The sequence below is a fragment of the Pan paniscus genome, chromosome 15 (genome assembly GCF_029289425.2).
Source record: "Pan paniscus chromosome 15, NHGRI_mPanPan1-v2.0_pri, whole genome shotgun sequence".
NCBI classification, from domain to species: Eukaryota; Metazoa; Chordata; class Mammalia; order Primates; family Hominidae; genus Pan; species Pan paniscus.
This window is the reverse complement of record NC_073264.2, coordinates 26,306,936-26,328,804: the sequence shown is the minus strand read 5'-3', so window position 1 is coordinate 26,328,804 and position 21,869 is coordinate 26,306,936. Positions and strand designations below refer to the sequence as shown.

Here is a 21,869-nt window from a genome sequence, read left to right as displayed (position 1 = left end):
TGGGGTCTTTTTATTTATTTTATAAATAATTCATTAAATACAGGGGGAAAACCCAAAGATAGTGGCTCTGGACCTGGTTGTATAGCAGAATAAACTGAAGAAGTCATTCAGAAAACAAGTTGCAGGCCCTAGCCCCAGATCCCCTGAATCTCTGTGAGCAGGACCTGGGCACCCAGGTGATGTTCATGTGCAGTTTTTGTTTGGAGTTTCTACTTTAAGATATTTTTTTTCCTATCTTCAACTATTTTTCTAGCAGAACAGATAATGTTTTTAGTTTTTATTCATATCCCCATTATTTTTCATGTTTAGAAGTTTCTGGCTCCTTTAAGTATGTTGTTAGAGGATTTGCTGAATGTCTATTGATTTTACCCTAATTTTGTAAAGCTTGTGAAGCCTTAAATATGGATTCTTGGTCTGCTATTCCCATCTGGTTTCTCACCATGGCAAGCGCATCCAATAGCCCTTGTTTGTAGCAATCAAGAGTGATTGAACTTGAAGTGATTGTACTTTTAAGACTTCAAATGTTGTCACCAGATTAAAGTTACCTGTCTATTCTAGTAGCATATCTGACTTCCTTTTTAGAATCTACTTATAAGAACTAGTAGTTAAGAGTAATAGTTGAATTACATGGAAAAACTGGTTGGTGGACTAAAATTTTTGTCTAATTTATTGTTTATTCACATGCCTACATACCATGGAAAGACTAAAGCTTTCAACTTGAGAACTGTCTTATCAAAGAGAAACATTATCTAAGTAAACATTTTGTTAAAAATCAGTAACTCTTTCTTAAACACTTTTAAAGGGGCTAAATTGGCCTCATATTATCTCCTTGATCTTAATATATGACATCAGAAAAAATAAAATTGATTTTCTTTGCATAAAAGCTTGTATATTTTCTGACTACCTGTTAAAGTTTTTGAACTTTGGAGCAAAATTAACATTTTTAGATTTCTAGGTTTAGTGATATATAATAACATCTGTTTTGTAGCATTTAATATGTATATATTGTGGCTTTTAAGGGAAGTAATTTAACATTTCTCCATTTAGATTTTAACATTTACAAAATTGGCTTTTTCCTTGTTAAGATTATTGTGTTTCTTTGTCAATAGCTGAGGCATGGAGAAGAAGCAGTTAAGTACAGTTAAGCTTGAATCATATTCATCCTTTGGAATATGACATTGGACAGTGTAGAGGGCTGATTGTGGTAAAGTAAGAGCAGTACTGGAGTCCTTTAGAGGAAGCATCAAAATTATTCAGGCCAGGGATGGTGAAGACCCAAACTAAGGCAGAGGAAGTGAGAATGAAGAAAAGCTAGTCTAGAAATATTAAATCAAATCCACAGGACTTGGTGATTGGTTCGTTATGGGGATTTGAAAGGGTTGAGGGAGAAGGAAGGGTCTAGGTTAGGTCTCAGTGGAAATGCTCAGTCTACAGCTAGGTATATGGGTTTAAAGCCAGAAAGGCACTCTGAGTTGGATGCATGATTAGTGTCATCACATTATAGGTGGGACTTAAAATTGAATTTGTAGAATTTCAAAAACAAAGTGGTAATGCAAAGAAGTCTAATTTTAGAGAATCTTATTTCTCTTATTTCTAACTTATTTGGGTTCACCAAACTGAAGTTCCGTTGAAGTAGGAAAGACTAGCTGATTTTCCCCCCAGAGTCTTCCAGGGTGACATCATCTTGGTTCTTAACTTCAAAGACTCTGAAACTTGTTATCAGCATGCTGACTGCATCTGCCTTAGTGTTGAGACACATTAACTAGCTTATGAGACTGATGTCTAAAATTCTTGGTTACTCATTTACAATAGGAAGTATAATTGTTACATAGTCTAGAATACTTGTGTGGCACAGCCACAAGACCAAAACATGATCAGAGGATTGCATGTTAAACATGGGATCAGAACAGAGGAGTTAATGAAGTTAGATCAACTATCTAACAGTATTAAGCTAAATAGATGGCACTGTTGCCTTACCAGAGGAGATTCTTTCTTCTCACATGAAAAATATTTAAGGGCTGTAGACTATACTTCCCTAGAACTACCTGCATGATAGTGAATGCCTTAACAATGGAGGTTTTTAATTTGCTGCAGTTCCTACTACTCCTCTTGGTCTCCTGACCACAGATGACAAATACCAGTTCCACTACTGGAAACCAAAAATATTGATACTGGAATACAAAAGCATCTTACACCTGTTCCGCTTTGCTTATGTGCTTCATCTACCTGATCTCTGAGGTCATTTGAGTTTGCAACTCCTAACCTAAAGGATGGTCTTATTTCCTAGTTACTTGGGCAGTGGAAAGGCATCACACTACAGTAGCCATGCATTAACAAGAATGGTATGTATAGATGTGATGGCACAAAGTGAGAAGATCAGAACTAACTGTGATTAGTTTTTTGTAACTAACACTTATGGGAACTAGCTGCTTTGACTTGCAAATCATATTGTAGGTTGGTTTCTTGGATGGAAAAATTTTGTAATTACACCCTGTAGAAGCAGGAAAAGAAAAGGCTTCCATGGGGTGATATAGGTTGGAGTAACTAGTGGTCATTGGTGTACCACTGCTGTTATATTCATCTTAATTTCTTACAGTGGGTTCTCAGCCTTGGGACGGACAATGATTTACCAACACTAAGACGTAAGGCTTGATAAAGCTGCTTAGATGGAGAGAAAAAAATCCTGTGCATTGTCTTCCTATATTCTCTCCTGAAATGATTCATCCTTTCCACTCCCATCACTACATTTCTGGTCTAGGTTTTAGCTCCTCTCTAGGCTCAGAGCATTTAAATTAGGTGGCAGAATGACTGCATGGCTGCATGAGAACCAGTTAGAGTTGTTTAAAATACAGATCCCAGGATTCTAATTTGGTAGGTATAAAGGAAGGACCCAGGGGTCTGCATTTTTGAAAAGCTCTCCATGCTGAATTCAGACATACAATCAGATTTGGGATACTCATAAGTTATTGCTATGAAGTTATGACAGTACCCCTTTTACTTTCTGATTCTTTTCCATCTAATCTGCTGTGCATTACCATTCCCAGGATGACATTAAAAACATGTATACATGTGTGCTCCACACTGTCCTGTTAGTGTCATTGCCCTGAATAAAAACTTTTGATAATTTCACATAGAATGAATCTGATAATCTCCTAGTGAGTATCCTAAAGAGTGATGCCTATAAATTCCTCATCCTTGTGATACTTAGTACAAAACCATCCCTATAAGAGACTGTTGATCTGTAGGTGGAGGGTCTCACACTGATGGGTGAGAAAGGTGAGGATTTGTAAATAAAGTTGGGTTTCACTTTTACAAATACCTTTGGTATAGATTGCTGCATTTACTCAATTTCTACAAGTTCAGAGGGATTTTTATCTTTTCATATCATAGTAGGAGAATTAATAAAAATGTTTCATTTTTAAGCATTTTAAAATTATTCAGGCAACAGAATAAGTGTTCTGCATATATTGTTTCATTTAATTCTTTAGTTCCAGGAGGTAGGTGAAGACATCTCTATGTTGTAGTTAATAAACTAAGGGTCTGTAATTTTAAGAGATTTACCCAGAAATCACGTAAGTCTTAGGTGTTGGAGTTAAAATTTGAACCTGAGTTTGTTTGATTCTAAAACTTGTGCTCCATGAAGAAGTTACTGGCTTTATCTATTCTCTCTCTCTCTCTTGTTCTTGGTCACTGACTATCAGTATAAAAAAAAAAAAAAGGTCATTTCTATTTCTCACCAGTTTTTAAAAAGAACAGGATTTCCTAAGCTTGGTAAAACCACATTATCTCTTTCTTTCCTTTTTCTGACAGATTTTATATGATGAAATGATAGCTTTCTTTTTCTTTTAACTACAGTTTTAGAAAACTGTGGACCTGAGATGAAAAAGCAAAAGCCATGACAGCTGGGAAGGCACTGGTCCGAGAACACCGGGTGAGACCGGGCACGGTGGCTCATGCCTGTAATCCCAGCACGTTGGGAGGCCGAGGCGGGTGCATCACTTGAGATCAGGAGTTTGAGACCAGCCTGGCCAACATAGTGAAACCCTATCTCTACTAAAAATACAAAAATTAGCTGGGCGTGGTGGTAGGCACCTGTAATCACAGCTACTGGGGAGGCTGAGGCAGTAGAATCGATTGAACCGGAGAAGTGGAGGTTGCAGTGAGTCAAGATTGTACCACTGCACTCCAGCCTGGGTGATAAAGCAAGACTCTGCCTCAAAAAAAAAAAAAAAAAAAAAAAAAAGAGCGCCCAGTCAGCTCAGGACTTTGGCTTGCTTTCTACATTGCTTATCAAATGGTTTGAAGCCACTGTGCTACCACTGGCTTTCTTTTTCACCTGTACCCAAATAGTGAGAGGCAAGTGGCCTTGGAGCTAGAAAATAACCAGTATGTGTTTCTTTCTTTAAAAAAAATAAATAAAAGTCCCTGATAAATTGTAACATCTTGCCTAGGAAAGTCATGGGGTAAATTATGAAATTCTGTTACCAACTTGTAGGAAATCATAGCGTATCAGTTAGTGATCAGCATTTGAAAAACAGGTCCCCCTCCACTGTTGTCATTTTGTTCTTGGCCAGCATGAAGAACCTGGTGGTGATGATAAAATGTTGGGATTAGAGCACAAGTAGATGTGGGTATTAGATCTATAATTTCTAGGCTATCTAGATACATATTCTTTGTGTATGTATAGATAGGTATTCTTGTGTCACTAAGAAAACCTGCTCTATTACGGAATAAAAACTAGGAGAAATTTCTTTAACTAGAAAGGTGTTCTTTTTTAATATATCACTTTCCTACCAGGAGGTTATAGATGTGAACAGGTTACAGGTAAACAGTTGTGTGGGTAGCATTTGTGAATCTTGCATTGGGAAGGATGATCCCATGATCTTTTACTATAAACTATCTGGATTTAAGTGAAACCTCTGATGTAGTTAGCAGTCAATTCCTGGAGAACTGGGACCATATGTTGATTATTTATTGTATCTCTAATACTTATCATAGAAGTGGCACATAGCAGGTGTTTTTGTAACCAGCTGGCTCAGTTTTACAGCAGTCTGATCAACTCTTTGAGCTGTGTTACTGCAGATAGCTATGCTGTTGATCCATATGCGGGATCTCTGATACTCTGCATGTCCAACCCATGGGCCCTCTCTGTGCCTTTAATTTTGATTTGTTGAATTGCCTGAACAAATATCTATTCATTATTAGGGCACAGACTATTTATGACTAGGATGATGGAATGGAGAAAGTTTACTCAAGTTGCTGTAGAATCTTTTTGGATGACAGGCTTAGTATTTCAGATTGACCTTGAACATAATAGATATAAATAAGCAGAGTTAAGACCATTGGGGAAGTACAACTTTTAGAAAACTAAATATAACATGGGGGCTATGTATGTGTATGTTCTGGGGGGAACTCACTGTGAGTCAGCGTCATACTTCTTTATTTTCTTAATTATTGGGCATCCACTGCCAGTTAACCAGAGGAGCATAACATGTGGGAGCTGCTGGGTAACATTTCCAAAATACTTAGCATTAGTCAGATAATGTTTTTAGAATTATGTATCCATTTTGGCTGAAGGAAAATGTGGAGTGTTTGTCAAGGGTACAGAGCATGGTAACTAGATGCAGAGGAGCACTGCAAACTAGAACCCATTGGGAGAAGCTAATAAATAAGAATTCATTACTTAGCGTGATCAAAGGCAGAAGAAGGGTATTAATTTAATGGTCTTCTGTTGCATGTATAGTTATTGTGTAGAAGATGATATAATTATTTCCATTATGAATGGAATTAGGGAAATGGATTTACATTAAAGGAGATTTTGAAGGGGCATAAAGAATTTCTTGACTCTAAGGACTGTTGGACAGTGGAAAGACTTGTATTCTGGAAGTGTGAAATATGTTTCTTACAGAACAGGAATAGAGTGGGTACTGCTTGCCAGTTAAAGGGAGGTGCAGTTGGGGTAGTAATTAACAAACTTTCCAGATCCCAGTTTGTACTACTCATCTCATATTGTGTTTGACATTTTTGGGAAGTAAATAAGTACCCCCTTTTTGTCTGTATTTTTTCATAGTTATTACAAATATGAAGACCTTGCTTTTAATGTTTCTATAATACATTTCAAGCAATTATGAGATTAAACTGCAAATTGAAAATTACTTCACCTGCAAATTCACTTGCTGCTGATTATTGTATGAGCCCTTACAATGTTGTCAATTCCAACTTTCCTTTCTTTTCCTTCTTTAAAAGATTCACTGCGTGCTGTCTTCACTTGTTCTACAATGAGTGCCAAATCTGCTATCAGCAAGGAAATTTTTGCACCTCTTGATGAAAGGATGCTGGGAGCTGTCCAAGTCAAGAGGAGGACAAAGAAAAAGATTCCTTTCTTGGCAACTGGAGGTCAAGGCGAATATTTAACTTATATCTGCCTGTCAGGTAATGAGAACCAGATATTAATATTATTAAAATAACTTCTATTTTAAAACAGTTCATTCTGAGGTATCCAGGAGGTTTACATTCACAGGTTTTGTAGGTGTCTGCACTGTCTTGCTCCTTTTCCCCGTTTCTCTGGTCTTCCTCTTTACTGGTGACACCTTTGTTTTTGAGGTTGCCGCGTATTGGAAAGGTAGTGAGGTTCAATTCGGGTGTATTTTCCAGTTCATTGAGAGCTTTCGTAAAATGTTTCGCAGACTTGTTTGTCCATACTTGCCCTCACGGGGACACTGACAGAGAATGGGCTATCCTCTGGAATTCTCGTTTTAGAACAGTTGCTGGTATCTGAATAATTGTCATTACTCACAGCCTGACTTTCATTGGCTTTGTTTTTCTAGATAGTTGCCAATAATCAGTAATCACTTGTCTTAAGATAAATATTGGCACCTTATGGAATGTGAGGAGGTTGATTCAGTTCACAAGTCGTTGCTTTGCCTGACAGCCATTGCCTTGTCAAGAAGAGGCATCTGTTTTATTAAGCTTTGAATCTTGTTTTTTTTTTTTCTTTCTCTTTCTGTTTGTGATTGTAGGAGATCTGTGGGATTTACAATGGATTCGTATTAAGATTTTTGAGATAAAATCTGGATAAATTTTTCATGGAGTTATTGGTGATGCTAATCTAAACACCTGGAGCATTTGTGATATTTCTGATAATATTTCTTGTATGGAGTGATGGAAGATTTAAGCTTATTTTAGTTTATCTTTTTAAAAACTTTCCTTCAATTGTAGTTTTGGGAATAAAACTTTATGTTTTTGGGCCCATTTCTAGCTTTTTAAAAAATTAAACCTTTGATCATTTATCAGAATTTATTTTAGGGTAAAAGTAACTTTTTACCAGAAAGAACATGTAAATTTCTAAGACTGTGTCTTAGATTAAAATGAAGTAAGAACATAGCACTTTGGTAAGAATTATTTTTCAAAGGGCCAGGCGCGGTGGCTCACGCCTATAATGCTCAGCACTTTGGGAGGCCGAGGCAGGAGGATCATCTGAGGTCAGGAGTTCAAGACCAGCCTGGCCAACTTAGTGAAACCCCGTCTCTATTAAAAATAAAAAAATTAGCCAGGCATGATGGCGCTCACCTGTACTCCCAGCTCCTCAGGCGGCTGAGACAGGAGAATTGCTTGAACCCAGGAGGCAGAGGTTGCAGTGAGCCGAGATCACACCACTGCACTCCAGCCTGGGTGACAGAGTGAGACTCTGTCTCAAAAAAAAAAAAAAAAAGGAAGAAAGGTTTTATTTAAATGAGTGTGAGAGAATTGACCTTGAAACATTGGCTTCTGTTTATTCCAAATAAGGATTAGGTTAATAAAAAAATTTGGTTATTGTCAGAAGATATTTGTATTTCTTTAGTGCGCTAAGCAGTGCCGGGCATATTCTAGGGCCTCAATTAATATCTAGTGACTAAGTGGAAGAAAGAAGTAGCCTCACCTAATACTTTACTAGAATTTTGTTAATGAAATTCAAGTGTGTTTTGTTTTGTTTTGAGACAGGGTCTCACTCTGTTGCCCAGGCTGGAGTGTAGTAGCACAACCATGGCTCACTGTAGCCTTGACCTCCTTGGGTTCAATCGATCCTCCTGCCTCAGCCTCCCGAGAGCTGGGACTGCAGGCACACAACACCATGCCCAGCTGATTTTTGTATTTTTTAGTAAAGATGAGTTCTCACTCTGTTGCCTAGGCTGGTCTCGAACTCCTGGGCTCAAGCAATCCTCCTACTTAGGTCTCCCAAAGTGCTGGGATTACAGGGATAAACCACCATTTTTGTAGTTTTTGTAGCAATGGGGTCTTGTTATGTTGCCCAGGCTGGTCTTCAAACAGTCATTTCCCCTTGGCCTCCAAAAATGCTGGGATTACAGGCATGAGCTACCACACCCAGCCCAGGTCTTAAAAATATTTTCATATTCTTAAATTTAGATTCCAGAGTTCTTCTTACGCAAACAATGAATAGAATACACTTAAATAAAGACTGATTTGCATTTGAGCTGAGCTGAACATCGGCCTAGTATGGATACCTAGTGATTCTAATTTTGTTAAGCTCTATTTTCTCAATATTTCATTGAGATTTCTTATAGATGAGTAGTTGAAAGAAAGGTAGACGGTCTAGAAGCTACTTGAATTTTGCCTAGTACCTATGTATAATTGAAGAATAGTTGTTTGCATTTTAGGCATATACTGTTGTCTGCCTAATTTTGATCATGAAGCCTGCAAGAGTGATATAGGGACTCTAACAGCCTCATCTCAGTGAAATAGCATAACCATTTCATTTCCCCTGTCATAGAAGATAATGACCTGGGACTTACAGAATAACTGTATTTCCTTTGCAAATTACCAAGACCTTCAGGTTTAAAGTCCAAAACTATGAGAATTGCTTTTTTGTTGCATTCTAATGGAGGAAAATCTTTTGTTCTTCAGTCTTTTCATGGTTTTGAATCTTGAGAGGATAGATTGATAAAGTAGATCTGACATTTAAGCAGACAGTGTAGTGGAAATGGGGGCAGGAGAAGGGCAGGCAACTTTGACACCCAAGATTTTTGCAGTTTGATTTTTCTTGTAAGTGACAAAGAAGCAGCCACCTTTATTTTTTAACTTGTGCGAAGCTTAGAGGCATATCAGTTACATCCCTGATAAGGTAATGTTTTAATTAGCAATTAATTAGTCAAATATTTATTAAGAACTTTTCTGTGCCAAGCATTCTATGTTCTGTGGGTACCGCTATAAAAGAATTCATGCATCTTACCTAATTTGGTGGGCAAGTAGCAATAGACATTAATCCATCACTAAAATAAACATAGTTATAAACTGTGAAAGATTAAAAAAAATACAATGATGTGAAAGCATGTATGCAGAGAATTTGGCCTGGTTTGGAGAACCAAGAGTTTTGAGAAAAGTAGGGCTTCACTGGTTTTGAAAAGAGGATTCTGTGGGTGAGAGGGCATTCCAGGCAGAGGGAATGGCAGGTTCATTAAAAAACTAAGCAGGATTTTGAATTTCTCCTATTCTCCTATTCAGTCTAGGGATGACCTCTTTGTAGCTCAGCTCTCATAGGAGTCTGTGAAGTGAAAGCTGAGTCCTGGAATGAAAATCTTCTTCCTGCTATTAGTGTGAACTGCCTACGCCTTCTGGGAGGCCAGGCCCTTCAACTATTGTGGTTTGGTTGATGAAAACCAGCTATTCATTTTGAACTGGCAAACTTTGTCCAAATTAGGACAATGTCTGCAAATAATTTTTAACCATTCTTGAAACAGCATGAAGCATTAAATTTTAAAAAAGGGAGAAGTATCACTACTTTAAAAGCTTGCCAAAATATGCATCTAGACATGGGTGTTTCATATATATCCAATGTCTTTTACTAACTTTTCTTTGTGTGATTTTTTTCCCCAATATCTAGTACAGTTTATGATCAGAGTTAGAGGTCTGTGATCATAAGACTTATTATTTTCAGAGCGGTTTAAATATCCTCTGGAGGTATCCGAAAAAGGTGCTGGAGTGGGATAAATAAGATGATCTTTCTTGGGTTATTTAGGTTTAATTCTATAAGGAGAAAAATAATCTCTCCGGTTCATTATGGTGTCTTGAGATAGGATTTGAGTGTTTCTCACTGGAATCACGGATTGATTGACTTCTTGAATGATATATACAAGTGCTTATGTACTGAGATGCCTCTGTGATTAACATTCTTAAAGCATTGGTTTCTGCTTTTTCTTTTCAGCAATGACTAAAATTAAAAATACTGACAATACCAAGTGTTAACATGCGAAGCAATTTGAGCTCTCATACTTTGCTGATGGGAATGTAAAAATGATATGACTGCTTTAGTAAACAACTTGGCAGTTTTTTATAAAGTCAAACATGCACCCCATTCCTAGGCATATACTCAAGAGAAAAAATAAAAACATACATCCACCTAAAGACTTACACACAAGTATTCATAACAGTCTCATTCATAATAACCCAAACCCAGAAATAAATACCCATCTACATATTAAATGCATAAACAAATTATTTTACATTTTTGCAGTGGAATACTACCTTGTAGTAAAAAGAAATGAACTACCAATATATGTAGCAACATGGATGAATCTCAAAAGCATGTTGTGTGAAAAAAAAACAGACAGAAGCATCAATATACTATGTGATTCTATTTATATGACATTCTAGAACAGACAAAAGTAAGATGTAGTGGCAGGATTGACTGAGAAGGGGCCTGAGGCAATTTTTTGCAGTGATGTTAGGTGTTCTGTTTGTTGATTGCGGTGTTGATTACGTAGGTGTATACATTTTTGACAGCTCATCAGGCTGCACACTTAAAGTGGTTGTATTTTATTATATATAAATAAATTTCAATGAAATTGATTTTTTTTTTTTTTTGAGACGGAGTCTCGTTCTGTTGCCCAGGCTGGAGTGCAGTGGCGCGATCTCAGCTCACTGCAACCTCCACCTCCCGGGTTCAAGCAGTTCTCCTGCCTCAGCCTCCTGAGTAACTGGGATTACAGGCGCACACCACTGCACCCAACTGATTTTGTATTTTTAGTAGAGACGGGGTTTCACCATGTTGGCCAAGCTGGTCTCGAGTTCCCGACCTCAGGCCATCCATCCACCTCAGCCTCCCAAAGTGCTGGGATTACAGGCATGAGCCACCACACCCGGCCGAAATTGATTACTTTAGAAACACTTTTACAGAGTCGCTAGTGGGAAAGATTAACCTCATTATCTCCATGCACCTCCTAAGGTGGGTGGAAACTAATCCTCTCCTTTATAGGCATGAGAGGTTATTCCAGTGGCCTTTTTGAACACTCTGATAGAAGCAGCTGTGTATCATCTAAACCTGTGCTTGCGTCTGGTCTATCTACATACAAAATCTTTATTTTGTGCTATCTTTTCATTCTTGCTCACTCATGTGGATTAGGTTGCTCAAAGACTGGAGCTAATATGATAAATTCCTTATAGCACACAGCACATTGCTCAATAGGGACAATAGATGCTTAATGGAAAATGTATTTGAGTTTTTTGTTTACTACATACCTGATTATAGTGTAGACTTTATTTCTAACTTAGAACTGTTAACACATTCAAAGTGTAAAGCAAGCCCTACCCACAACAATGTCTATAGTCAGTTGTCCATGGTAATATGGGTCTATAAAGCTAAACTAGAAACATGCTAAGTTAAAATCAGTTTGTTATTAGACATCAGTTACCTACCAAACATTCTGTAATTTCATGTTTAAAATCTATTTTCTGGATCCTGTTTTAATTATGTGTGTGTAATATATGATGCTACCCTTTATATCCATAAGTGGGTGAAAATCTTCCCTTGGCTGCTACTCATCCCCAGAGAAGGAGCATGTGGGAGCTTTAATTTTTGTGATTAGTACATTCTTTTACATGTTTTGTTGAAACAGAAAATCTTAATCTTTTCAAAATGGTTTTAGATTTGTAGGGAGAGCAAAATTTTCTTTAGGAAAAAGTTCTGAATGCTTTTTGATGAAATAATTTATGTAAATAGATACCCATGGAAGGTAATGACATGTATTAGGAGCGTAGAACCTGCCAATACTGCCCTTTATCTCAGTGATTGGCAGCCCTAGGTGTTCCTTATAATACCCTCTAGAATTTCTCAAAGTACAGATGGCCTGGTTCTAATGCAGCACGGGGGGCTGGTGGGGAAACTAATCTGTATTTTGAAAGTGTTGTGCAAGAACTTCTGAAGCTAAGGTTGAGAAGTTTTACTGTTTTCCTGGGGTATGCTCTGTGTTGTCTTATTGGGATATCTGACATAATGATATATTTTTGATACTCAATTTTATTAAAAACTTCTTTAATTTCCTTCTTGTTGTCTGGCCATGGTCAAACATCTGATTTTTCTGGGCTTTAGTTTATTCAGTTGAAAAATTCAGAGTAGTTAGATTCAGGTTTATTTGGGTTCTGAGATTCTAGGGATCTGAACCCCCATGGAAGTTTTATACCAAATTTCATTCTTATTTCATGTATGTCATGTAGAGAAGAATCCAGGTAGTTAATATCAACACTTACACATTTATGAGGGTTTGAGAAAATTCTTTACAAGTTGTTACTGGAATTAGGGTAACCAAATTTAATTGTCAGTGATCTGGCATAGGAGAGAAACTCTGTTTATCTGCTTTCTAATTCAGACCGGCTCTCATCTCAAAGTCTATAAATATTAGAAGAGAGGGAAGAGACAAGACAGATGAAATTTGACCTTGGTAGAAATGGTTTATTCAGCAGTGGTAAGTTGACTTTTCAAGAGTTTTTATCCAGGAAAGATGAAGAAATTCACACTGAAGTCAGAGGCACACAAAGGTATTAGCAGTGAAAGAGGAAGTGCAAACCAACTGCAATAATTTTATATATATATATTCTTTATTATATAAATAGTGAATATTACGGAAATTAAGAAATTTTAAAAAATTATATAAAAGTTAAAAGTATTCATCTTATGCATATTATATTATTTAATTCCAGTTAATCCCTGCAGCATCCCTATGTGTCAGGTGGTATGTTCCTCATTTCACAGATCAAGGAACCAGTGTTCATCAGAGGTCATGATCTGCTGGGGTCACCATTTTGGAAGTGGCAGAGTCAGACATCCACCTGGTCCCTGACCCATGGCCGTGTGCAACTGCCACAGCACCTCATTTCTTCTAATTCACTTGGGAGGGGTGTGGTGGAGAGGACTGTGTTTTAAATAGTAGATTCCTTTCTGACTCTTCACAATTGATAGAGATGTAGAACGCTTTTGGCCTCCACAGTGTCATTCTATCTCATTTCTGAGGTTATTGATTAATAGACTTTCCTACATTGGAATATATATCAGGGTAAGCCTTTTGTCTCTTTATTATAGAGATTTGGTGTGTACATCCAGCTATAAAACTTTAACTCTAGAAGACAAGGCAATAAAAAAACAAAGTTATTCTCAGTGCCTTGATTGTGAGTTTTCTTACATCCTTTTTAATTTTATAAATATGCAATATCCTTTGTTATACCATTTATTGAGCATTTGGCTCTTCTAGGATATGTGCACAGACACATTTGATTAAAGCATTTGTAAAACAATAGCCATTGGTTACATGAAGTGAAAAGGAGAGGGTTTTCCTCTGAAACATTTTCTAGTTCAGTAGGTTTGGCCACCAGGTATAATTTTAAATGACCTGCAGGGCAGCACCTGCCATGCACCCATCACATTCTTCAGTGCTCATACAGTCAGGGTGGCATCAGCCTGCTTTGGGATCAGTAATAGTAATAATAATAGTAGTTGTGGTATTTATTGAGTTCAGACATATTCTGTACCCTTTCCACATGTTAACTCCTTTAATCCTTACAGCAGTGCTATGAGGTAGATAATAGTTCTTATTTGTAGATGAGGAAACTGAGCATGTAGAGGCAAATTAGCCTGCCCAAGATCCTCAGCTAGTGAGTGACAAAACAAGGACTTGAACCCAGGTTTGATTCTAGAGCCTACTCCCTTATCCACTGTGCTGTGCTCTCCTTCTCTTGTAGGCGTAGGGATTGTGTGAGAAAAGACTTGCCAAACCAAACGCCTTTTCTTACCCTCTCATATGGCTTTAGTGATAATCATGTCTCGATATTACTCTGGTCCCCTACAGGTTTAGGCTTTGGTTGGTTTTGGCTGGGTGGTGACAGTCCTGTATACCAACAACTGGAGTGTTAAGAAATTCACATATTACAGTGACACTGTTAGTAGATATATTTGACTCTTAGAGAGCAAATGAACTCCCTGGGGAAATTTGGAGAGACTCCTGGCAGGGACACTGCCAAATATGAATTTGTTTTCTTCTGTTGTGTAGTAGAAAAAATAGATGCCTGAAATTTTTTTAGAGTTTCCTTGGTGGTTCTAGATCTCTTCCTGTGAAAACCAGTGATAATAACATTTGTCTTTCCTAAAACCTTGTGATTAGGAAAGTTCAAAAATAGATAAGTAAGCATTGAATAGGTGTCATCTCATTTAATCCTCACAACAGCCTTCTCTTGTTATTTCTACTTTACAGATGAAATAGCTGAGGCTTAATGCTGGTAGATGCACTGCCTAGGGTCAGGTGGCTAAGTAATGAGGGTGCTGACTCACGCCTGGGTCCATCTGACTCCAAAGTAGACACACTTGTCATTTTTTTTTTTTTTTCCAAGACAGGGCTAGATCTGGAGAACAGAACTCTCCCCTCCCTTAAAAACAATGTGACAACATTCCTTGAGCAGAGTGTGCTAATCTCGGAGGATTTAGAGGATGTGCTGTCAGTGACTTCAGCTTTTCTAGTGGTTTAGAACGCCAACAGAGTTTTCTTTTTCCATTCTCTCATGTATGCGTTCCAATACTAAAACCAGAGGGAAACAAGGGAAAACTCTTAACAGAGGCTATTGCCAAATATTTCATTTAAAAAGGAAACTCCATCTGTGTGCTCTCCCACCACACAGCCCACTGTTAAGAACAGGAGTTTCACAGCTCACTCACTTATGTTCGTTTTGATTAGTTTTGACTAATTGCAAAGGTAGAGCAAGTGGTGGTTAGGGAGATTGCAAACTAAGGCAGCTGTCCTTCTGGCATGTGGCTGGCAAGGCACTGTGTACCTGGCAGACATCCTAAACAGCAGCCTACCAAGAAGGCACTGTTTTAAGCCACATAGATGCATTCTTTGGGTGATTTTCTAGGTTAACACTTTGAGAAATTAGTGCACCTTGCTGTGGTAGTGAGGCTTTTGTCAGTAAGCTATAGTCGGAGGCACCTGTTGCTCCCTGGGAGAATTGCCACCCCAGTTATAGAAGAACACAGGTTACGCAGAAGACTGACTTATGGTAAAACGCTGACTGTACTAGCTCTTCATGTCTTTGAAATACAGTTTTCTCATCTATAAAATGGCATTAATATCTATATCCCTGCATTAAATTCACAGGGTATTTTGAAGAATAACTGAACTGTGTATATGTGTGTGTAATGCATGATATGTGGAAGGTATTCAGCTTTATGAGCAATACTATTATCTCATCATTAGTGGGATACTCACTATCCCACTAATGGTTCTTGCCACACAAAGATTGTTCATCTATAGCTTTTTAAAAACATGTTAATGACAAACACCACCTTTACCCCCAAAAAACCCATTGAAATAAAAATAAATAATCTAATCCTAAAGTCTGCCTCTCAGGAACAGACTCAAGACATTTATAAGACAACAGCAAAAAGAAAAAAAAATGTGAATATGTATGTATGACAGGCATCCGTGACCCATGTCATGTGACGCAAAATCACACGATAACCCAGACCTGGCCTTGGGGCTTTTCTCCCTCTCCTTCCCTACATTTTTTCCCCATTCCCTCTCTGGTTTGCATCCTCTCCAATCTGTGTCCCACTCCTGACAGGAATCTCAAGGTCATTCTGACCCGCCATTTTTAAACCAGTCTACTCTCGATTACCTAGATTCCAACATTGTTTTTCCCCAAAGCTAGAATATTAGGTGGCATCACACTGCTGTTCTATTTTAGAGTTTGAACATTTCCACTCTAATGTCATGAATATTTGCACAATACTGGGTATATTGGGTGCAGAAGCCCTTTGTGTTTAGGCCTCTTTATCCTGCTTCACAGGGAGTTAGAACTGGGTTAGTCAATCGAGGTCCTGTCCCTGAAATGGGAGATGTTATTTTCCTACACCTATCTTTACTGGATCAAAAGAAAAATTAAAACAAAATAAAACAAAACGTTCTCTGAGGTCAGTCAAGTTCACTGTTGAGCAAACATCAGAAGTGGGAGAGGCTGATACAAATGCCTGTGGACCCAGCTTCTCAGCCCAGATCAGGTTCTTGTTTCTCCAACTCTTTCCTGTTACCCTTCCTTTACATACACACACACACACACACACACACACACACACACACACACACACACACACAGAATGAGAACTGTACTAGCTCTGTCATGTCTTTGAAACTCAGTTTTCTCATCTATAAAATGGCAATAATTCACAGGGTATTTTGAGGAGTAACTGAACTATAGGTGCATATGTAATGCCTGATACATAGAAGGTACTCAGCTTCCATGAAGAAGAGACAGGGAGGGAGAGAGAATACGAATGACTGACATTTCCAGCTCAGTTCTAGTCATGCTAAACCATATGCAGAATTTTCCAGAAGAAACTATTAGCCACAAGCACAGTGAGGTTGCCAAGCTGTCCAATACCATAGAGAATAGACGACTAGGTAGTTACCGTGCTCTGAGCATGAGCATGTGCCCCCTCTGGCCTCCCATGTCATCTCTGTAATAGCACTTAGCATTGCTGGGCTTTGTCAGTTGGCTTTCTGTTTACTTCCATAGACTGTCAGCCTCTAGAGAGTAGAGACTATTGTAGGTAACCTCCTTTCTGTTCCCAGTGCTTTGATCACAGCATCCTCGTGGAACAAATGAAGTGTCTGGGTGGGGGGAATTGGGCATAATCCCACTCCTGCTGCGCCTCTGTAAGAGCTGAGACTGCCTGAACTCTGGGCTCACTTTCTGGGTTTGAGCTCACACGTTCACTCTGGGTTATAGTGGCTGGTACTTGTTTTGCCTTTTTTTTTTAGAAACTTGCTGTTATTCACACACACTAAGATGCTACTGGGTGGTCTTTTAATTCCCTTGGAATCCATCAGGTTACTGAGCAGGAGATTTTATTCTACCTATTGGACCAATTACCAATAAGAAAATGCAGATTTCTCTAATGTATTCAGACTTCTAGAATCATTCAAAATGAGCAATTTATAAATGCTTCCATTGTGGCCTACAATGGAAAGCGGTTATCTTAAAATTGTGAAGTACCTGAGTGTTTCTCTTGAAGAAAGAGTTCATTGAATGGAGTAACAGGTGATCATTTAATAGGCCTTGAATATATCAAAACGTTCCCCAAATGCTCTTTTCTCATTGTAACCGTTTTCAATTCTACATTTCCTTAAAGAGGGCTTTCCAGAAAAAAAATGGAAACTGGATTCTTGTTTTTCAGTTTTAACCTCTCTGAGGATTTTCATACTGTCTCACCTCCACCCTTTTCACACAAATTATTCTTCATCCACTTTGTGTGGATCCCATGTGGCTGAGGTTGTAGACCTCTGCTACACTGCATTTTGATGTGTTTATCAGTTTAAGAAGTATACCGCTCTGAGAAGCACATAGGGTCTCGGCAAATGGTTTCGAGATAGCAAGAATATACCTGGCCTTCATTCCTTGAGATCCAAGTTTTCATCTTCCTGAAAGGAAGCATTAGCCGCCCTCATCTGTTTTCTAGCTAATGCACACAAGCAGTAATTACGTGGGTTATACCTCTGTTCAGAATCCTTTCTATCTTGTGGACAGGTCAGAGTCAACTGTGTTCTTGGATCCATGATTTTTGAGAATGTGCTTCCTATAAATGTATACATATTATTTATAAAAAACATGAAACCAAGGGGAAAAAAATGGGAAAATCATGGCTTTGATTTTCAGGATTCATGTTTTTTAATACTTCTCCTGTTTTATAATATCTAGCTATAATTTTGTTCTCCTTTTTAATTTAACATGGTAACAAGAATTTTATTTTTATGTACTTATTATAAAGATAATTTTAATGTCGCCTTGAGTACCATACAATATTTGATCATTCATCTATTGCTGGATTTTTTTTTTTCAGTTTTCACCGGGAGAAATAATGATCTTGGTCTTGCTTTAAAAAAAGAATACCCATCTTACAATGAGAAAACTAAGGAACACATGGATAACTGTTAGAGGAAACATTCACACTGCTAGTGAGTGGTAGGATGGGACTGGAATCGCTCTTCTCTGTGCCCTGCTTAGTGCTCTGCCATGAGCCAAAAATTAACTTATTTTAAAACCCCAGTCCACCAGAACCTCTTAAAAATAAAATATCTTGTCAATTTTATTGTATTTGACAATATTATTATAATTGACACGTGTAATCCCAGCACTTTGGGAGGCTGAGGCGGGCGGATCACTTGAGGTCAGGAGTCCGAGACCAGCCTGGCCAACGTGGAGAAACCCCATCTCTATTAAAATACAAAAATTAGCCAGGTGTAGTGGCGTATGCTTGTAATCCCAGCTACTTAGGAGGCAGAGGCAGGAGAACTGCTTGAACCTGGGAGGCAGACGTTGCCGTGAGCACAGATTGTGCCACTGCACTCCAGGCTGGGTGACAGAGCGAGACTCTGTCTCAAAAATAATAAATAAATAAATAAATAAATAAATAAATAAATAAATAAATAAATAAATAAAATATCTTGTACTTTGTGCGCTTAACAACCAGTTTTTTTTCTAGGTCGGTACATTTAATTAATGATTCACATTTCACATTATGTCACAGCCAACATTTGAACACAGAGAGAAACCAGGGTGAGAAAAATTAACTTTTCAAAAAATTATTTTTTTTAGCTTAGATTTACAGGGTACACGTGCAGGTTTGTTACATGGATGTATTGCACACTGGTGGAGCTTGGGTTTCTAGTGAACCCATCATTCAAATAGTGAACATTGTATTGGATAGGTAATTTTTAAATCCTCATTCCTTTCCACCCTGCTGCCTTTTAGAGTCCCCAGTATCTGTCATTTCCATCTTTATGTCCATGTGTACCCATTGTTTAGCTCTCACTTATAAGTGAGAACATTCTGTATTTGATGTTCTGTTTCTGAGTTACTTCACTTAGAATAATGGCCTCCATCCATGTTCATTCTTTTCTATAGCAGCATAATATTCTTTTTATGTTTTTTTTGTTTTGTTTTTAGTTCTGAAATCTGTTCCTATTAATTTTTTTAACTTTTATTTGGGGTTCATGCATGTTTGTTATATAGGTAAACTTGTGCCACAGGGGTTTGTTACACAGATTGTTTTATCACCTAGGTACTAAGCCTATTACCCAATAGTTATTTTTTCTGTTCCTCTCCCTTCTCCCACCTTCCAGCCTCAACTAGACCCTAGTGTCTGTTGTTCCCTTCTTTGTCTCCATGGTTCTCGTCATTTAGCTCCCACTTAAAAGTGACATGTGGTATTTTGTTTTCTGTTCCTGTGTTAGTTTTATAGCTGCATAATATTCCATAGTATATAAATGCCATATTAGGAAAATTGACTTAGGAATTTTTTTTAGAACTTTAGATTTTTATGTCCACAAGAATCCTTAGTCATTCTCAAAGCTAATGCCAATGTTTACACGAAAAAATGGGGCCTGCAGAAATTGGATGCTTTGCCTGACATCACAGAATCACTACAGTCAGGCAAAAGAAGAAAAAAGAACATGTTCAGATCTTTCCAGTTTAATTTTTGACTTTGGTTGAAGTGGGGTTAGATGAGAAAGAGATGTGATTAGTGGCCAAGCTGAATTTGAAGATATATGTCTCTGTGACATTCCTTTTCATATCTGTATGCAAGAACAATTTGTACCACTCTTGGCAAGAGCCTGTCTACTAATGATCAAAGAAGTGGCTCTCTTTCTTCTTAAGTTTGATTATTTTAAGAAACTGAATATGGGTTCAGCTGTAAAGGCCAAATGTGCAGACCTATTCCACTTCTGTCAGTTCTTCCTAGACTTGGGGACCCATGAAGCAGAACGTGCCCATCGGGAGTGTTTTGGAAGAGAAAGGCCAAAAAAGCTAGTCTCTAAATGTGATACACTGCCTGATCCATTGGGTTAGGAGAATAAAATATTAAAATTTCAATTTAAAATTTAAAATAAAATTGTTTTCTAACTTACATGTTTCATATATGCTTTATAATTACCATAATATAGTAGAATAGTAGTTCATGTATGTAATTTAAAATATGCATCTATTGGGGGTTAACGGTCATAAATTTTTTATTGAAGGGAGGCATATTCATGGTTAGAGACCCCAGGCTAGAGTCCTAAGAGGTAGAAACCTTTGCTACAGTACATATAACTTCTGGCCAGTGACCTGTGATCAACTGTTGTCAAACGTCTGGCTTCAGAGGTAATTGCTCACAGTAGTGAGCATATAACTGCCCTTTGGACTCAGTCTCAGCCCCCACTCCTTGCTCTCAATCTGCCCCCAGATTCCATGGCTTTCTATGGGATACACATTCAGCTGCTCTGTGGACTAAGTGTCCTAACATATGCAAGAAGCCTGTCACAGTGCTTAGCACTTAACAGCTGCAAATGATGGTTCTCCTTTCAGGGGTTGTCTGCTCTCCTTTTGGAACCTGAAATCTGGCTGAGACAATTATTTGTTTCAGTTCTAATATTAGGCTTGATTTGGACTAGATGTAAACATCTGTGACTTTGCTTTTGGTACACTGTTATGAGGTCAGGCCTGGTTTGTTTAGTTCTAAAGCTTCTTGGCCTTTTGTACTGTTTAAAAAAGGGAAACCTACATTTCCTTTCTGGACCTGACATTTATGGATTCATCCAAGGGAGTCTCATTCTTGGCTGATACAGCAAAGTTCTTGGTTCTCTTATGAGCAATTCCGTTTGGGCTAGTGCCTTCACCTTTTTGCACATAATTATTGCCCTTTGTCAGTTGTTATACTTTATATGTAAGGACTGTATAGATCCTTGTAGCACTGCTATGCCAACCCTTTTTGGGAAGGAATTTTTTTGAACTAGAATTCAAATATTGTGTCTCCAAAAACATTTGCATGTGCCACATCTCACCTGAAGATAAACGTTAAGTCACAATACTCCTTTTCCATGAAATTGGGAACTGTTAAAAATATCACTTTTTTTTTTAAATAACATAGCTCTGAGATTGGACCTGATTTTCTGACAGGTTTCTGAAATGGTCTGAAGGAGAGATTGCTCTGTGTTCTCCCCATCGCTGTTGCTCCTCACTCAGGTGACCTGTCCAACTACCATTCGCCTCTTGTGCCCTTTGCTTCCCGGGGCTTGTCTTTGCAAACCACCATGCTTGGCCACTGTTCCTTCACTCTAAGATGACCCTTTCTCTTCCCTTACCAAGACTATTAAAAACACAGTTCCTCAGAGTGACTGATCTGATATGTTAGTAAAGAAAGAATACGTTTACAAAAACCTTTGAAGACTGATATGTTGCTTAAACCCCTTCCCTTGAAGAGATTTATTTTTGCAGAAAGTGGCAACTCTGCTAGAACTAGTGGTAGTGGTGGTGGTAATAGTAACACTGAGAACATTTATTGATCAACGACTATCACCCATTTTACACCTTCCTGGATAATTATAACTGGGGTTGATAGACGCATTATGACAAACACTGGGACCTCCTGTTTAGATCATTGTTCTAGAGCACTTATTTCCTTATGTGTCTGTTGGAAGCATTCATTTGTTCTTTGTTGATACTTAAGGACTCTTCTTTGTTGATATTTAAGGACTCTTGCTTGGAACCTTTCAGGTAGTAATGGTCTTTACCTTGAA

General features: G+C 38.0%; 1 protein-coding gene across 4 annotated transcripts in view; it reads left to right on the top strand.

Moving 5' to 3' along the window:
- STXBP6 (syntaxin binding protein 6) overlaps positions 1-21,869 on the top strand; it is a 240,928-nt gene that overhangs the window by 69,049 nt on the left and 150,010 nt on the right. For 3 of the 4 annotated variants that reach the window (XM_008961288.5, XM_008961292.4, XM_063596482.1), the window contains exon 2: positions 6,247-6,432. The exons of the other annotated variant lie outside the window; for it this stretch is intronic. In XM_008961288.5, the coding sequence (XP_008959536.1) occupies positions 6,279-6,432 (154 nt within the window). In that variant the 5' untranslated portion in view covers positions 6,247-6,278. The remainder of the gene's footprint in view (positions 1-6,246; positions 6,433-21,869) is intronic. 4 annotated transcript variants of the gene reach the window in all.